The 18989-nt window shown below is 40.5% G+C and overlaps 1 protein-coding gene across 5 annotated transcripts in view; it reads right to left on the reverse strand.

Annotated features, from left to right (window-relative positions):
* The window catches only part of rapgef3 (Rap guanine nucleotide exchange factor (GEF) 3), a 54499-nt gene that overhangs the window by 30507 nt on the left and 5003 nt on the right, over positions 1 to 18989 (reverse strand). Inside the window, exons 2-3 of one of the 5 annotated variants that reach the window (XM_047362568.1) lie at positions 14485 to 14570; positions 3867 to 3911 (exon numbers count right to left, since the gene is read on the reverse strand). In XM_047362568.1, the coding sequence (XP_047218524.1) occupies positions 3867 to 3911; positions 14485 to 14547 (108 nt within the window). In that variant the 5' untranslated portion in view covers positions 14548 to 14570. Of the gene's footprint in view, positions 1 to 3866; positions 3912 to 8350; positions 8699 to 14484; positions 14571 to 18989 lie in introns of those variants that run through there. The other 4 variants (XM_047362555.1, XM_047362562.1, XM_047362578.1 and 1 more) reach the window with 4 other exon arrangements.

Raw genomic sequence — 18989 nt, forward strand, 5'->3', positions numbered from 1 at the left:
TGTGGAGGCCTCATACGTTTGTTAGAGAACATTGGTTAACAAAGGCACACAGCAGACAGTTCAGGGATAAAGCTGTAGAAGTGTTTAAAGAACAATTCTCAACTTCATACTGCAATGCACCTAAACCTTTTAATCTATATGTTCTTTATCTACAGTATGTTACTATAATAGAACAGTCAGGTTTTGAACGGCAAGCACCGGAACAGCTGTTCTGCAGGTGGCAGAGTGGATGCTTGAGTACAAGTCAGAGTATTGTAATACCTTCTGTACTTCACATCTGTGTTATCTGTTTATTCCTGTCTTCAACAGCTCACATTTGATCTGGTGAAACACTTTAAAGAGTAAAAAAATCAGTCGTGGTATAATTTCATGCTTTAGTGTTGCTGGGTGAAAAGATTAACGTTAACCTTTCTCTCTCTGTGAACTTAGTGGGATGTGCTGGGTGAGAAGGAGCACAAGCAGAACACCGCGTGAGCTGACAAGCAGCATAACACAGCTCCATGGACTGATTTTGGCACCTCTCTCTTTGTGAGAAAAATACAGGACAGCTCTTCTGAAGGAAGCACATTGATCTTGTTATACACCACAAATGTCACCCTTTGCGCTACTCTGTGTCTACCTGTGACACCTTTCTGGAGAGGGGCATCGTCCAAGCTTCTGCTGGCAACAACTTAATGCTCACCCTCTACCGATGATACACATGGCCCTGTCTTTCAGTGTTTAACCCTTTCTCTCTCCTAGATATAGCAATTGACTGAGCTTTTACTGTAACTAATTATATGTGCTCTCTTTCAGACTCTAACCTTGAAAACTGGCTCAGAGTTGATCTGTTCTTTCTTTTTAGATGAAACAACTAAAGGAGCTACAGGAGTTGGACAATGAAACTGAAACACCTGTCATTTTAGTGTGGGAGGTTTCATGGCTAAATTGGACCAGACTGGTAGCCAGTCTTCATTGATTGCACATTGCACCAGTAAGAGCAGAGTGTGAAGGTTCAATTAGCTGGGTAAGAGCACAGTTTTGCTCAAAATATTGAAATGCACACAACATTATGGGTGACATACCAGAGTTCAAAAGAGGACAAATTGTTGGTGCACGTCTTGCTGGCGCATCTGTGACCAAGACAGCAAGTCTTTGTGATGTATCAAGAGCCACGGTATCCAGGGTAATGTCAACATACCATCAAGAAGGACGAACCACATCCAACAGTATTAACTGTGGATGCAAGAGGAAGCTGTCTGAAAGGGATGTTCGGGCGCTAACCCGGATTGTATCCAAAAAACATAAAACCACGGCTGCCCAAATCACGGCAGAATTAAATGTGCACCTCAACTCTCCTGTTTCCACCAGAACTGTCCGTCGGGAGCTCCACAGGGTCAACATACACGGCTGGGCTGCTATAGCCAAACCTTTGGTCACTCATGCCAATGCCAAACGTCGGTTTCAATGGTGCAAGGAGCGCAAATCTTGGGCTGTGGACAATGTGAAACATGTATTGTTCTCTGATGAGTCCACCTTTACTGTTTTCTCCACATCCGGGAGAGTTACGGTGTGGAGAAGCCCCAAAGAAGCGTATCACCCAGACTGTTGCATGCCCAGAGTGAAGCATTGGGGTGGAACAGTGATGGTTTGGGCTGCCATATCATGGCATTCCCCTGGCCCAATACTTGTGCTAGATGGGCGCGTCACTGCCAAGGACTACTGAACCATTCTTGAGGACTATGTGCATTCAATGGTTCAAACATTGTATCCTGAAGGCGGTGCCGTGTATCAGGATGACAATGCACCAATACACACAGCAAGACTGGTGAAAGATTGGTTTGATGAACATGAAAGTGAAGTTGAACATCTCCCATGGCCTGCACAGTCACCAGATCTAAATATTATTCAACCACTTTGGGGTGTTTTGGAGGAGCGAGCCAGGAAACGTTTTCCTCCACCAATATCACGTGGTGACCTGGCCACTATCCTGCAAGAAGAATGGCTTAAAATCCCTCTGACCACTGTGCAGGACTTGTATATGTCATTCCCAAGATGAATTGATGCTGTATTGGCCGCAAAAGGAGGCCCTACACCATACTAATAAATTATTGTGGTCTAAAACAAGGTGTTTCAGTTTCATTGTCCAACCACTGTACATCCATTAACATTTACTTTTCCTTCCCATATAAAGTACTCCTGGATCAGTGTTTCTTTGTTCTCTTTGTGTCTCTGCTCTGTTCTCTCAAACCCCGAGTCGGTCATGGCAGATGGCCGCTCATACTGAGCCTGGTTCTGCTGGAGGTTTCTTCCTGTTAAAAAGGAGTTTTTCCTCTCCACTGTCGCTACATGCATGCTCAGTATGAGGGATTGCTTCAAAGTCAACACCAGTGACTGTCCGCTGTCGCTACATGCTACATGCTACAAGCAAGATTGGCCTCCTGCTGGCAGCTCCTCTGTCATCATAGTGTTTATTTCTAAAACAGGAAAATATTTCTATTGATTTTCGTAGAGATGAAAGATGTATTTGATCTCTCCAGTCAAACAGGGGCCACTGAATCTAACCACAACTCACTTTCTATGTTGAACTGAGCTATCAGTGCTTTTAAAAGATTTCTCCCTGATATAGCATTGAAGAAGCTGAGATAAAGCAGCTCAAGGAGTCTGGACTGGATCAAGTAGAGACTCAGAAAGCTGGGGATGATTAGTTAACCATGGGCTTTTAAAGTGCTCTTTAGACTCGTTATGGCTGCCCGTCTAGGAATGTGTTTTTTTAAGACTTGCTTGGGTAGTAGTGCAGGATATTGCAACAACAAAAGAACACGTTCAGCAGTTTTTCAGGATGCATGCACTGCAAGTCTACATGTAACTAGGGGTCAGTAGAGACAGAGGACTTCAAAGGCAATGCCAAGTGCTGTCAGTGTGAGATCATGCAAAGAATAATAAGGATATGATTCATACTTTTGAAGTTTGGGAGGTGTTTAGCCTGAATATTTAAGTAACACCAGATCAGTAAATGGTATTAAGGTATAACAAGGTTTTAAAAAACATATGTTCAAAACCCCAAATTTTTCTTCCTGTGATTCTGTTCAGTCCTTTTCAACAGACTGAAAGAAGGTTCCTACATTTTCCCTTGTTTATGAGGAATACACATGAAAGAAAAAAGTTTGGAAATATTTCTGGATTTATACTGGCATTACTGAAACTTTTACCGAATATATGGCATAAGCAGTAATGCAGTGCTGCCCTTCCCCCACCTGTTGCTGTGCACTGCATATCAGCTGACTAAAAGAAGGATTCTGCATTTTTTCTCTCAGGAAAGAAAGATCTGTCTGTTTGTGATTGTTTCTGCTTGGGAAAGTAGCATAATAATGTGGAAACTAAAAGAGCCACCCACAAATCTTATAAATCTTATAAAAGTGGTACTTTTATAAGATTTACAAAAGTCTTACAAACACAAAATTCTTAAAAACTACAGTTGGCTACAAGCTGGTCAGCAGGCTGTTTTGAAGAAATACAGTTTGATCATGTTATATCATGATATAGTAAAACCTTGGTATTATTCTTCAAGATTAATTTACTCTAAGAATCTCAACATGGCCTATGCCATGACAGTAGATAACCTGTGATCGAATGCTGGTACAGATAAAATAAGACAGGTTTTAAATAATAATAATACATTTTTATATACTGCTTGTTTTTCAAATGATTCATACTGGTTTTGTCAGTCTCTTCATTTTTTAAATAGATTAACTTTCAAATCACTCATCTCTTCTGAAATCATGACTCTCCCACTGTTTTGCAGGAGTTTAAAAACACACACTGGAATATTAAATTACTCGTGGCTGTAGGGAGGAGATGTACTAAAGAATGTCTGGCATACACACCTGCTTCATAGTGTCTTTTGGAACCAGGGCTTCTGGCAGTGGAGTCTAGAAGAGACAGAAAGGGGCTTTATTCTAACTTCCTCTGATCTACAGACTACTTCAAACCTCTGAAATAAAACACCGGAATTTCAGCAGAGCACCAGCAACATTCTACCCAACCTAGTTGGACTAGTTGTTTATGATAACCTTGCTGCAACAAATAAACAGATAAAATCAGCCTGGAGTGTTCAGACAAGGTTAATAACAGTTTTATTGTCATAGAGATGAAGGTCAACACAAACCATATCTAAATCTGTTACCATTGTCTGAGACTCTATGATGGAGACAATTTGTCTCCATTACAGAGTGGGTAGGTGTCAAGTGTGTATAATCAGTGGGTGGAGAGAGGAATATGCACAGGCTGTTTCCTCACATGTTCCTCCTTCAACTACCGACAATTCTTTTTTTTAACAACAGCATTTGATGATCAGTTGCATATGTTTCTCTGGACAATAATTTATTTTTCACACTCTCTTAAAGCTTATATCTGCTACCATGTATATATACTTAGCAGGATTATAGCTGTACTCTGATCTTGCTGGGACTTCCTTCTTGTTGCCTGGTTTTTATGTTTTTATAACTATCTTGTTATTACTGCTGGATGTGTATCTGTGTTCCCACGGTAATTGTTTTCAATAAATCCAGTTTTATAGACTTCTCAAATCACATTTTAAGCATCATTGAATTAGCCTGACATCTTGCAAAATGTCCCTTGAATCCCTCATATCACATTGTTTGTGGTGTTCCACAGGGGTCTGTGTTAAATTATTTATTTTATTAACACACATACAGTTATAAACAGTCTATTTTGTTACATTTTCTTGAACTCCACTGATTTATGTATACGGTTTTGGATACATATTTACTAGACTCCATTTATTTTCTGACATAGAAAGGGTAATGAATTAAGAATTACATTAAATCTAAATTGATAAACTTTTCTTGCCGGATCTTTACCATTACTACTTTTTGTTACTTTAATTTACAAATAAATAGAAATTATTATTATTATTATTTTCATAAGGTGCACAGATTTACAGAGGTGTTAATCACAGGACATATAACTTGTACGTTGAATGATATTATGTTTTAATAATTGTGAGGTACAATACCAGTCAAAGGTTTTAGACACACATTCTCATTTAATGGTTTTCTTTATGTTCAAGACCAGTGACATTGTATGTTGATTCTCACTCAAAACTGTAAATGAACACATATGCAATTATGCAGCAAATGAAAACTTTAAATATGTTTTATATTTTAGATTCCTTAAAGTAGCCGCCCTTTGCTGTGATGACTGAAATATTAACCTTTGGTCGTCTGTCAATGAATCTCTGGGAAGTTCTTTCAAGACTCTTTGGAAAACCATTTCAGGCGACCACCTCATGAAGCTCATGGAGAGAACGCCAAGAGAGCAAAGCAGTAATCAGAGCAAAGGGTGGCTATTTAGAAGAATCTAAAATATAAAAATATTTAGGGTTATTTCACACTTTTGTTTACTATAGCGTTCCATGTGCGTTCATTCAGAGTTTTTGTTTCCTTTGGCGAGAATGTTCATTTTAAATAGTCATGAAAAAAAGAGACCCATTAAGTGAGAAAGTGTGTATCTAAAACTTTTAACCAGTAGGGTATACATTAGTCTTTGTGTGTATTGTGAGTGCAGACTTCTATATGTGTAATAAATGATTGTGTTATACCCCAAAACTTTGATCTGTGAACTGAATAACTAGAACCAAAAAGAGGCAGGATTAAATAAGTATAAACTTAATCCTATTCTTTTTCGAGCATTATACTCATATGGACAGCTGTGATAATTTGAGGTTGTTCTTATGTTATTTACACGTTTGACATACTGGGTAGCAGCAAAATGTTTTCCTCACTGGGTGTAGTAGTATTAACCAGAAAATGAAAGAATAGAAAAATTAATCACATGGCACAGTTGACAGTGACATAAACAGTGGCTGGTGGCATTTATCCAGAAGTTGTGATAAGGTCTTCACGTCACTGATTAACATCAGTGTCTCTATTTCTTTTGCAGCCAGACTTTGTGGCGTGTTTTGTCTGGCCTGCATTGCAGGCAGCTGAATCACATGATCAGCGCATGAACAATAAAATATTTTACCTTCTCCATTAAGATAAAAGTCTGGGTCTGGGCAGGTGAGCAACTTAAAGAAAACTGAAAAATGTATTTAAAATATAATTTCCAACCATATAATTTGGGGAATTGGTAATTACCCTCAATCAGTGCATATGTTCTCCAGTGATGACTCGAGTGAAAAAATTTAAATCAGAACAAAACCAAAAATGTGGAGGAACCAGTTGCCTTCCAGGACTGCAGGAAGACACAGACAGAAAACCCTCGTAAACGTGACAGGGTACGCTGTTCTGATTTTTCTCTGAGTTAAAAGCAGGATTTAAAGAACTACAATTGTCTGTTGTTGCTTTAAATAAAGACAATTTGTTAATTTCTAGGTCTTCATATCTAATTGGCTCATTCATAAACAACTAAAAGTAAACTAGACAGAGATGTTTTCCTGCATCCTTTAATAATATAAAACTGAAATGCACAACACAGTTACCACTTTAAACCCCTCAGGGAGTTGTTCTACCGCCAGTATAGTTCATTCAATGTGCTCGTAGAAAAGATAATTGTGTGGTAAATTTCAAATAAGTGTCTTTTAGAATTAGACAAGGTTTTTCAACTATTTTCACCTTGTTAAGTAACACTTATTGGCTTGTCTTTTTGGAAATGTATTATGTGTTAAATATATATATATATATATATATATATATATATATATATTTGTGATTTTGTGTGTTTTTTTAAACTGATGTTTTGCAGGGCTGTTGAACTCCAGAGATTTACAGTTGTTTCTACTTCAGCTTCTTGTAAATTTAGAAGCGGAGGCTTTCAACTCTGCTCTGTGTCTTCCTGTGACCTGGAAACAAAGCCTTCCACTTTGCACATTCTTCTCTACACCCCCTCTGTAAACCTAGCGGGGGAGCTGCAGGGAAGGTGAACAATAAACAATACACTATTAATAACCTGAGTTTAATAAGAAAACCCGTGTGCCTTCCCTTGTCCCCTCTCTGAGGCTGCAAACACAATAGAGTTTCTGCTTTGGTCTACTTGGAGCCATTCCTCAGATTCAAAGAGTCCCCTCTAAAGTGCTAAATTTCCTGATACCGTTCCTATGATTTAAAGTTCTGTCAATGAGATGCCAGAGGAGGTGCTGCAGTAACTGGAGTTTTCTCCTAATGTATGGAGCATAGAGTATTGCAGCATTGCCCCTCCCACAAATATTGCTGCACACTGCTTGTCAGCTGGCTGAAAAAAAAAACTCAGACATTTTGTTTTGCTTAAAAGCTGTTAGTATTTCTGGTTACTAAGAGCACAGACGGTCATGGCCTGAGAATTAAAGGAGCAACACCAATCCCTCTTATTAAGATAGCACTGTTTTTAAACTACAGCTAGCAAGTTATGAGCTGCATATTTGTCAAGCACCTGACTGTAAACTGGCTACCTGAGTTATATTAGCTGGTTATACGTGTGTTACTCTGTAAAGAGGAAAATAGTAAAAAGGCAAAAAGGTTTGATATTCTGTAAAATAAAGACTTGAAAACTACAACTAAATATAGAGGGCGATCATATTTTGCTTCAGTCTGCGTATCAAAATCAAAATAATAAGTGCTATTGACTAATAATATAAGCATAATGATAAATATGTTATTTTGCAATAGCAGTATTATGAATGCTTGATGTGTTTCTATTAAGAATGAAAAAAATAGATCATGTTATACATATTTGTTTCAAATATATTTGTATAAGTACCACATGGTACCAAGGTATGTTTAGTTCAGGTTACCATACCGTACAAATCTCATACTGGCCCATGCCTTGTTCAGAATAATCAAAAGGTAAGGTCCAATTGAGACCAGTTGAGCATGTAAAACATATTACAATGTATTATTAACAATGCAATTGAAGAAAGGCTGATGTTTTTTTTTTTGTCAATATAGAAAAATATTAACGAAAATAAAGTCTAATTTTTCATCAGGTAAACACATTTTGAAAGGAAGAATCCCAATCCTCTGTAGCAACTGAGGCAAATAATAAGGTGCACACAATTCAAAATATTTGTTTAAGATGTCTAAAATCTGAAACGTGCATTAGTGCACTTAGATTTTAGACATTTAAAAAAAATATTTTGCATTGTGTGCACCTTATTATTAGAAGAAGAAAATGCTTAATTCTTGCACCATGTGATAAAAATACTGGATTTTGCCAGAAAATCGTGATTAATGTCCTTTGGAGGTTGATCAGCTTCACCAGTATTATATACAAGTCAGTGTAAAATATAAAGGATATATCTTGGTTATCATTACACAACTTAAAAAACCCGACATACAGGTAATTCTTCACTGTAATCATGAAGGGAACATACCCAGCTGATGCCCCTTATGGTCGGTTTCTCCACTGAGTAGCGATGAGGGAACACTTGGTAATTATGAGTTCGAAACAGATGCATCTTGTCTCAGATCAAAACAACCGAAGAGCAAGTTTCCCAGTCGGAGGAACCGCACACGTCCTCGGCATGTCCACGCATTATTCACAGCACACAGCTGACCGCCCGCTCTTTTCTGCACAGCAGCCAGTCAGGGGCAGAGACTGTCAGCGCATTTTGAGCCAGAAATCCAGACAAGACCGTGTTTCTGCCGTCCCAACACATCCAAAACTCAAAGCTTTCAGGACGTGCCTGCTTCTGTCAGGAGTGGCTGTGTAATGTTCAGCCATCCCGTGCGGCACAGGCGCACTTTGTAGCAGATGTGCGTGTGCGCGCACTTTGGCCAACAACTACCTCAGAGGCGGCCTGCCTTTGGCAGGTTTACAACCTCATTAACGATGTTGGATTTATCTGCTCTGACATATTTGGAGTAGATGCAGGCAGGTGCATTGCGTTCCTTGTGTGAAAATGGTTACATCATGTAGGTTACAACACAGAAGTGCCTCAGTAAATTAAAATATGTTCATATATATATATATATATATATATATATATATATATATATACAAAATGCACATATTTACAAAGAATAGACACATAATACACGTATTTACAAAAAAAACTTTTATTTTTCTTTCCTTTCTTATATATATATATATTCATATTTCAAATGCATCCATTAAGAACAAAGTGGAAGTCAAATTGTGTGCACACTGATACCGATGTGAAAAATTGATTTATTTCAGTAATTAATTTCAAATAGTGAGACTAATATATTCTATAGATTGATTACACATACGTTAGATGTTTGAAGTGTTTATTTTAGTTAGTTAGTTTAGTTTTTAGTTGGTTTAATGCCAAACCAAAATTCTGTAAAGGCTACTGACTTGATAGTTGTCCATCAGACAGTCACTGACACAAAACAAAGGATAAGCCACAAAAGGTCATTGCCAGTGGTGTTTTGCTGTAGGTCATATGGGCAGAAGCCCTGGGCAGCAACAAAAAGGGGTCGGGGTGGCGCAGAAAACGTATTCAGTTGTGCCCTGAAATAGTTTTCAATTGCTTTTATGCATGTGCAATCAATAAGGAGTTGACATTTCCATGTGCTGAGTAGGCATCCATTGTTTGCTGCTGAGAAAAGGGAGACTAGCTTATGTTATGTGTGTGTGTATTTTATCCCACCTATGAATCCATTGTCTCATTTGAATTGGTTGGTGGCAGCAAAAGGGCCCACGGTGCTAGCTTGCTGTTCAGAAAGCACTGTATTAAAACATTTTAATGGGAAAATTAGTGGGAAAAAGTGATGAAGAAAAAGGTGAAGCGCAACAGAAACAAAAGTTTTGTCTCCAATAAAGTTAGAATATAACAGAAGACCAATTAAAATATTTGGTATTCAGAAATGTCCTGTTAAGGCCATGTTTGAGTTAGACTGAGGGAATGGATAGAGTCTAATGTTTTGTTTACAAGCAACTGTTGGAAAAAAGGGGAATTATTTGCTGATGTATTTAAACTTACAGCATGAAATGTGACCCCAGCTCAGGCTAAATTAGCACCAATTCTAAAAAATGTGACCCTATTAATATACATTTACATTTTTTGCCTGGTATGTACAACTGGCATGTTTATAAACCTGTCTTGTGTGATTTAAATTGTGCATGTGTCCCACAGGGTAGCACAGAACTCTAAGATGTTGCAAAGTTCGCTTGTGCCTTGAGCCAGTTCTGAAAGGGGTCCGGTCTGAGCAGTTAACCCAAGTACACCCAACTCATCCAACTATAAGCAACTTGTTCCTACTTCTTTAACAGTCACTCAACACTAAGTGTGAACTGAGGCACAGTGTTCCCTGCAGGTATGGTAAGGCTTAATTAGTTTGTTCAGTTCAGAAGCAGGCTGCAGGACTTTGCGCACATAGACTTATCAGGCCAACCAGCTGTCGGACTCAGTGCCTGTACAGACACAGATAAACAGCAGGAGAGCAGTATTTAAAGTCTTTCAATAACACTTGTGTCTGCTTCTCAGACTTACTCTGTTCTTAGCTCAGGTGTTAAACTGTTACATTCACATTCCTTGTTTATGGGGTCATAAAATTCATAGTAAAAGTTCAGCTGCACTATAAAAAAGTATTAATAATAATTATTATTAATGAATTATTAAATATAAGACAAAAAACATCCATATTTTAATCTAGCATGTTTGAAAAAAAATCATTTTCGGTAATAGGTAAATTATGTTATTAGCTACTTTGGTCAGAAATCATACCTAACATTTTTGGTAAGAATTTAACTGAAGATGTTCTCATTAATTGTGTGGACAGTAAAGAGCAGAACACAGTCGGGCGAACTGTGAGCAGCATGGACCTCGCACAGACTTCATGTACACTGTCCGCCGATGTTTGAGGTTTCATAGTCTAGACTATCCAATTTCATAAATGTCTGGTGACAAAGTGCTACATTTCCTACATTGTCTGCCATGGTGTCATCGGTCGAGGAGGCAGAGCTAATTTGCCTTGCAGCTTTGGAAAAACAAACAGAAAAGAAGGTGGTAAATAAGACCATTAAACCAGACTGGGGACAAAGCAGGGGAATACACCTGTGGTGTGGTGTGGAGAGTGGCAGTGACATGGCGCATACTCACAAATGGTTGCTCGGAGCAGTGTTTCACATTTATAACAGTTTGGTGTGGAGACAGGTCGCCAAACAGTTCATTACGTGACAACGCATATGCAGTCATAAAAATTTAGCTTTGCGTGGACATCTCTGGCAGTAAGTTTGCGTCTTGCTACTTTAGCATCTGCTTTATAGCTAAAGTCAAGCTCATCAGCCTTCTTAGCTCTTGGCTCTGAGGCAGTCATTGTCAAGGAACAGCAGTTCTTAGCCGTAGTTGTCAGACAAAAGAGTTGCTTCTAAGAACAAATTTGAAAAAGTTTATTACTATTTCACTAACACTTTATGTTTCAGTTAATTTTGTGACAGTGCTAATTAGGCCGAGCAGCTAAGCGCTGCGTAGGCCTATTGTAAACATCGTGTTTATTATTATTTTTCTCAGCCGAAAAGAAGTGCCATTTTGGAGACCTAAACATATACAAATTCTTACCAAATTTTGCACACACATCCGGCCTGGTGAAAAATTATACATTTTAAGGGTTTCGCGAAAGTCGCAATGAAAATGGCTCAACAGCGCCCCCCGAAATTTTCAAAAAAGCCTCCACATTGACCTTACTTTGTCGTACAGTTATGAAATTCTCCCTGAGACCTACCACATCCTACACCAAACAGGAAGTCGGCCATCTTGTATTGAAGTTTCAATTTTAATCCTATTTTTGCCGTTTATAGCCTCCATATTTGATCAAACTCCTTCTACGGATTTTGATCGATCGGCTTGAAATGGTCAGTTGGTCAGTTTGCTCAGAAGGGATGTGGGATCTAAAGTTATCAAAATGTGAGTTTTTGAGCATGTTGAAGTGGCGGAGCCAGGCCTCAAAGTTTGAAGAGTCATCAAAAAAATATACATTTTATAGCTCTTACAAGGAAAGTCACAGAGACACAAAACCTTCTGGTATTGATCCACATTTGGCCCTGAACAATATTCAATGGTCAAATCCTGACATCATCTAAGCCCCGCCCCCCTGAGAACAGGAAGTGTCATGTTTTACTGTGTCCATATTTCACCTAGTCAACATGAAACTGTCTCCAGTGAGAGATAAGGTGGTCTAAGTTGGTTTGGAACACAGAGACTTTACGTGGGAAGGTGTGGCCGTGGCAGCGTGGCAAAGTGAGACGTCACGCCATGGCCTTATGTTTGCCTCTGATTTCCACATTTTTCAGCCAATCACCACCAAATATACTGATACTGGTCCAGCCCCCTAAAGATATCCAGTGAAATAATTGGTGGGCATGGCCTAATTGCTCTACAGCGCCCTCTAGAAGCACTAAAACAACCAGCGCCAAGGCATGCTTTGTCCAAGGTTTATGAAATTCGGTACACATATGTAACTTCTTGGGACCTACAAAAAAGTCTCTTGGACCGATTGTCCAAACCCCACAGGAAGTCGCCATTTTGGATCAAAGACGCTATTTTCTCTTGTTTACACATGTCGAATCTGAGCAAACTCCTACAGATTTCAACTTAGAGACCTCAAAATCAATGAGTATAGTCTTAAGGCATTGGGGAGTAAAAGCTTTTTGCTACATGAAAGTATGTGGGCGTGGCCAAGCCCCAAAATAAGACTTCTCGCCATGAAACATGAAACTGTTATATTTCCTACAAGGAAAGTCACAGAGACACAAAACTTTATGGGATTGATCCATATGAGGCCCTGAACAATATTCAATGGTCAAATGCTGACATCATCAAAGCCCCACCCCCTGAGGACAGGAAGTGTAATGTTTCGCTTAGTGTGGTCCATATTTCATCCCCTTCACCTAATCAACATTAAACTGACCCCAGTGACAGATAACATGATGGTCTAAGTTGGTCTCTAGTACTGACTGGTTTGGCTAGAGGGTGTGGCCGTGGTGGCATGGCGAATTCTGATGTCATGCCATGGCCATACGTTTGGCTCTAAATTTCACATGCATGGCCCAATTTACTCCAAACTGAATATGGTTGATCTTTGTCAACCCCCAAACAGCTCTATTAGATTACATTGGGATTTGGTTCAACGGCACCCCCTAGGACACTTCAAGCGCTCTATCTCCCTCATACATCATCGGATCCAGTTGAAATGTAGTATACATGATCAAGGGTCAATGCCGAACATGTTAACACAGTCAATTGATGACATCATTTTATCCCTGCCCACTAAGAAACAAGTGAGTGTAGTTTCCATTAGGAAGGTCCCACTTACTCCAAACTGAAAATGGTTGATCTTTGTCAAACCCCAAACAGCTATATTGGATTACATTGAAATTTGGATCAAACGACACCCCCTAGGACATTTCAAGTGCTCTATCTCCCTCATACATCTTTGGATCGACCTCAAATTTGATATGCATCATTGTAGATCAATGCTGAACATGATGGCGCAGTTAATTGATGAGATAGCTTTAGCCCCGCCCACTAACAAACATGTGAGTGCAGCTTTCATCAGGAAGGTCAGATTTCGGCCAAATTTCGAATGCCTCCGGCAGAGCACAACTCGGCTTCACCAAAGATTGTATAAAAGCCTGCTCACCCTGCCACCTATTGGTGATGCGCAGAACTGAGTGGCAGGATCGTCAGTGGCATGGAGTAGGTGATGCCAGGCTCCCGCGGTCACTGCATAGGCCAAGTGGCGCTGAGCTGCAAGAGCCGCCCAATGCAGCTTGCAGTTTTAATGTTAATTATTATGCTTGCTAGCAAGCTGAGGTTCTTAACCCTGAGACAGTCATGGGCTTTCTAAATTGCCGTTAGGTGTGTGTTTGTGTGTGCGTGTGTTGTGGGTGCATGGTTGTTTGTCCTGTGTGTCTCTGTGTTGCCCTGTGATGGACTGGGGAATTGTCCAATGACCACTGGAGATAGGCACCAGCCTCCCCAATCCTGCAAGGACAGGCGGGATTAGACAGTAACAGTAATTGTAACAATTAGTAACAGTCCTAATGCTAATGTCAAACTTGCCAGCAAGTGGAGCTTCTCAAACCTGAGACAGTCCATCAATTAATGACAGACCTTACCTGGGTTTGAATAGATTTAATGCAATCAAATTCTATTCAGTTTATTTTTTATAGTGCCAATTCACACTAAAGTTCTCTCATGGCACTTTACAAAAAATGTCAATTCAATCCAATCACTGAGACAGATTCCAGCTCAATTGCATACATTCCACATTCTAGCTATCAATCAATGCATTCAAGTTTAAAAAAGCTTATTACTATATGCGTAACATTTTATCTCCCAATCACAAACCAGTTTTCTTTTTTGTTTCTTGTTAACATTGGGACACAAACCAGGTGAACAAAAATATATTAGTAATTAGTTAATATTTACCTAATTTAGTGGAGTCAGTACATTTTAAAATTTATTGGAACTTATTTATGCATTCTAACAGTCTGTTGTTTCACCAGTGTGTGTGTTACTTGGTGAATCAAATTACTTACTTCACCAATCTCTGGTGTGCGCCGTCTTGGCATTGAACAGAAAGACTTGACCAAATTTTCCATGGAAAGGATAACTTGAACAATATCTGAAAAGCAGAAAAGCAGGGTAATAGTTATTTTCACAGAAAAAAAAACCTAATGTTATGTCTCTTTGAATCAAATAGTGTACACAAATACAGGCACACTGCAATAAATTACAATGTCATCAAAATGCAATTTATTTCGATTATTCAATTCAAATAGCTAGGAACTTTATATCTCTCCGCACTCGTGTTCCTTATAAAATGCAAAATGTGTTATGTCTAAAAGTGGATTTTGTACCACTGAGTAACAGTCCAATCTTTTTTAATAACAATAAAGATGCTTCTGACATTGTCTTTGGCTCTGGAGTGAATTAACATAAGGAATGGAACAGTTTTAGTCCATATTCTAGATACATCTTTTTGGTGATTCTTGAAGCACTGACTCCAGCTGCATTGCACGCCTTGTGATTTTTCCCTAAACTTAAGGCTATTGTTATCCCTTTTTATACCATAACATAACGGAACAAATTTAGATTAACTGTTAGCCATACTCATCAAAATATGTCACTGATGAGTCTATAGGAGTTTCACTTGTTAAACGGAATCATTGAAAAAAACTTTTTGATGATATTCTAATGTAATGAGATGCACCTGTGTTGGTCTACAAAATAAAAAATAAAAGAGAGCTTTCTGTAACTTCATTTTGCTTGCACTAGATCACAGTCAACTCTGTCTTGCAGGCTGTTATGCAAGAATTGTTTAAATCCCTGCCATTGTTCCAAAGCGGGGCTGCTCTTCCTGTGCTGACCTCAGAGTCAGTCAGTTTGCCAAGGTTTTCCACAAGGCACTCAGTCACAAGAACATCCATTCTGTCCTGCTTTCAGTGCGTGGGTCTGCTTGTTCCCCTGGCTGGATAGACGTAGGAGGGCAGCATATTAAAACAGCCACTTTTGTTTATGTTGTTAAAAACCACAGCACCTGTTGCTTTTTCTTTCCAGAAGCATTATTACATTAGTGGGTGGTGGGTGTAGGATGGATCTGAAGCATGCACAAATCACTTTGCTTTGTTTTACGGAATTTCTTTATTTCAAATGCACCACACTAGACTAAATGCTTTAAATTCCACAGTGAGGTACGTTTACTGCAAATATTAGGAAAGAAAAAATTACTTTCTTACAAGGTTTAGACCTTAGGGCTGTCGTTAGGATGCCCCAGCAGCTAACCCAAAAAGTTAGAGTCAAAAAGTAGAAATCAAACAGAATTTTTATAAGGTTGAAAGTGTTTCTGTGCTGTGTCTGCCAGGAGTTTTGTGGTATCACATTAGGTATGCTCACAATATTTGAATCCTTCTTATGATGGTGAACACAGTGGCTGAGTATATAAGACAAGACATATAAATGCAATTTGACTCTCTAGACTGACTTCTTCGCAGCTCATACCTAAACAGAAATATGGCTGTTTTAAGTGACTCATGCCTGTTTCTCGACAAGCAGAAAAGGTCTGAACCACTCTAAAAGAAGCAAACAACCCCTTAGGAGGCTAATCTGGGCTTGATGGTGATAATATTAGAGTACAGAGATGGAAAAATTTTCCCTGATGGCAATTACCTTCTGGTTCTGGGGATGACATAAGAGCTTAACTCTGCACCAGAAAAAATTAAATTGTGGCTTTTGATCTTCTGGGCTATTTAGTAATATAAAGTTGGAATGTGTTTCTTTGCAGAAATCTTCATTCGAAAAGCTATGCCATTTAAAATAAATGGCGCCCTCTCTTGAGAATTCAGATAATATGCAGTTTACATGGAGAAATAAAGATTTAAGATTTGCACAAACATTCTCAGATATAAACCTGTGTGAATTAATTAATTATTTATATTTTTATACTGAATAAATATTTTTTGTATTGGTATTATTAAATTATACATGTTTGTGTAATACACGGTATGGCAAAATGTATTACGCTTTAGTTGTTATTTATCAGGCTAATCACAGAGACATGCTACAGCTGTTCATCTGAGGCTTTGCAATTAACACAGAAAAAGCAGCAAGGCTTATATGTTTGTTTTTATAATATTGTTTCTGTAGATATTCCATATTCTTTTTAAACACACTTTTAAGTATGTTTTAGTTCAAACTATGAGACATTTTTTTTAGCACTTGCTTATGATTTTATTTTTTATTCATATTCAGCATAAAGATAGTTGTATGTTGGGACAAATATTTAATGCTCTCTGCAGTTGTCAGCAGTAGATAAAACATCATATTAACTGTTTATTTTCAAATTCATACTTAAAATAGTTAGGAGATGCGCTGATCTGGCTATATATCGGCTGATACTGACTTTTGATTTCCTCTAAGCTCTGATTTGCTGATTCCAATTATTTTTCCTTCTGTCGACTTTGGCATAAAAAGAAAAATGTACTGCAGGTTATTTGATAGAAATATGAAGGATATGAATTACAACATCATCTCAAATTGGGCTTAAAAAGTCTTTAACCTTATTTAAAACATTTTCTGAAACCAAAAACAATTATGCAAAAGCATGCTGATAGTGGGCCCACCACCTGCAGGGGGAACCGTGAGAAACCGGCGCAAAGAGGATTGGGTGGCGGACGAAGGTGGAGACCTCAGCGGCCCAATTCCCGGATGCTTAGGCTGGCTCTAGGGACGTGGAATGTCACCTCGCTGAGGGGGAAGGAGCCTGAGCTGGTGCGGGAGGTTGAGAGATATCGACTAGAAATAGTCGGGCTCGCCTCCACGCACAGCGTGGGCTCTGGCACCCATCTCCTTGAGGGGGGTTGGACTCTCTTCTACTCTGGAGTGGCCCACGGGGAGAGGCGGCGGGCTGGTGTGGGTTTGCTTGTTGCCCCCCAGCTCAGCCGTCTCGTGTTGGGGTTTACCCCAGTGGATGAGAGGGTCGTATCCCTGCGCCTTCGGGTTGGGGAGAGGTCTCTGACTATCATTTCAGCCTACGGGCCGAGTGGTAGTGCAGAGTACCCGGCCTTCTTGGCGTCCCTGTCGGGGGTGCTGGATAGTGCCCCTCCCTGGGACTCCATTATTCTGCTGGGGGACTTCAGCGCCCACGTGGGAAACGACAGTGACACCTGGAGAGGCGTGATCGGGAGGAATGGCCTCCCCAATCTGAATCCGAGTGGTGTTTTGTTATTGGACTTCTGTGCTATTCACGGATTGTCCATAATGAACACCATGTTCAAACATAAGGGTGTCCATCAGTGCACTTGGCACCAGGACACCCTAGGCATGAGGTTGATGATCGACTTTGTTGTCGTATCATCAGACCTTCGGCCGCATGTTTTGGACACTCGGGTGATAAGAGGGGCTGAGCTGTCCACTGATCACCACCTGGTGGTGAGTTGGATCCGCTGGAGGAGGAGAAAGCCGGACAGACTTGGCAGACCCAAGCGCATAGTGAGGGTCTGCTGGGAACGCCTGGCGGAGACCTCGGCCAGGGGCGGGAGACTGCTGACCTCAACTGAGGACATTATCGGGCGGTGGGAGGAGTACTTCGAGGATCTCCTCAATCCTGCCATCACGCATTCCGTGGTGGAAACAGAGGCTGGGGACTCGGGGTTGGACTCTTTCATCACCCAGGCAGAAGTCACCGAGGTGGTTAAAAAGCTCCGCGGTGGCAAGGCTTCGGGGGTGGATGAGATCCGCCCTGAGGACCTCAAGTCTCTGGATGTTGTAGGGCTGTCATGGTTGACACGCCTCTTCAACATTGCGTGGCGTTCGGGGACAGTGCCTCTGGACTGGCAGACTGGGGTGGTGGTCCCCCTTCATAAGAAGGGTGACCGGAGGGTGTGTTCCAACTACAGGGGGATCACACTCCTCAGCCTTCCTGGTAAGGCCTACGCCAGGGTATTGGAGAGGAGAGTCCGACCGATAGTCGAACCTCGGCTTCAGGAGGAGCAGTGTGGTCTTCATCCCGGCCGTGGAACACTGGACCAGCTCTATACCCTCTACAGGGTGCTCGAGGGTTCATGGGAGTTTGCCTAACCGGTTCACATGTGTTTTGTGGACCTGGAGAAAGCATTCGACTGTGTCCCCCGTGATGTCCTGTGGGGGTGCTCCAGGAGTATGGAATCGGGGGCCCTTTATTAGGGGCCATCCAGTCCCTGTACGAGCGGAGCAGGAGTTTGGTCCGCATTGCCGGCACTAAGTCAGACCTGTTCCCGGTGCATGTTGGACTCCGGCAGGGCTGCCCTTTGTCACCGGTCCTGTTCATAATTTTTATGGACAGGATTTCTAGACGCAGCCAAGGGCCGGAGGGGGTCTGGTTTGGGGACCAGTGGATTTCATCTCTTCTTTTTGCGGATGACGTAGTCTGCTGGCCCCCTCTAGTCAAGACCTACAGCATGCGCTGTGGTGGTTCGCAGCTGAGTGTGAAGCGGCTGGGATGAGGATCGGCTCCTCCAAGTCCGAGGCCATAGTACTCGACCGGAAAAGGGTGGCTTGTCCTTTT

This window comes from Girardinichthys multiradiatus, chromosome 1, assembly GCF_021462225.1.
Source record: "Girardinichthys multiradiatus isolate DD_20200921_A chromosome 1, DD_fGirMul_XY1, whole genome shotgun sequence".
NCBI classification, from domain to species: Eukaryota; Metazoa; Chordata; class Actinopteri; order Cyprinodontiformes; family Goodeidae; genus Girardinichthys; species Girardinichthys multiradiatus.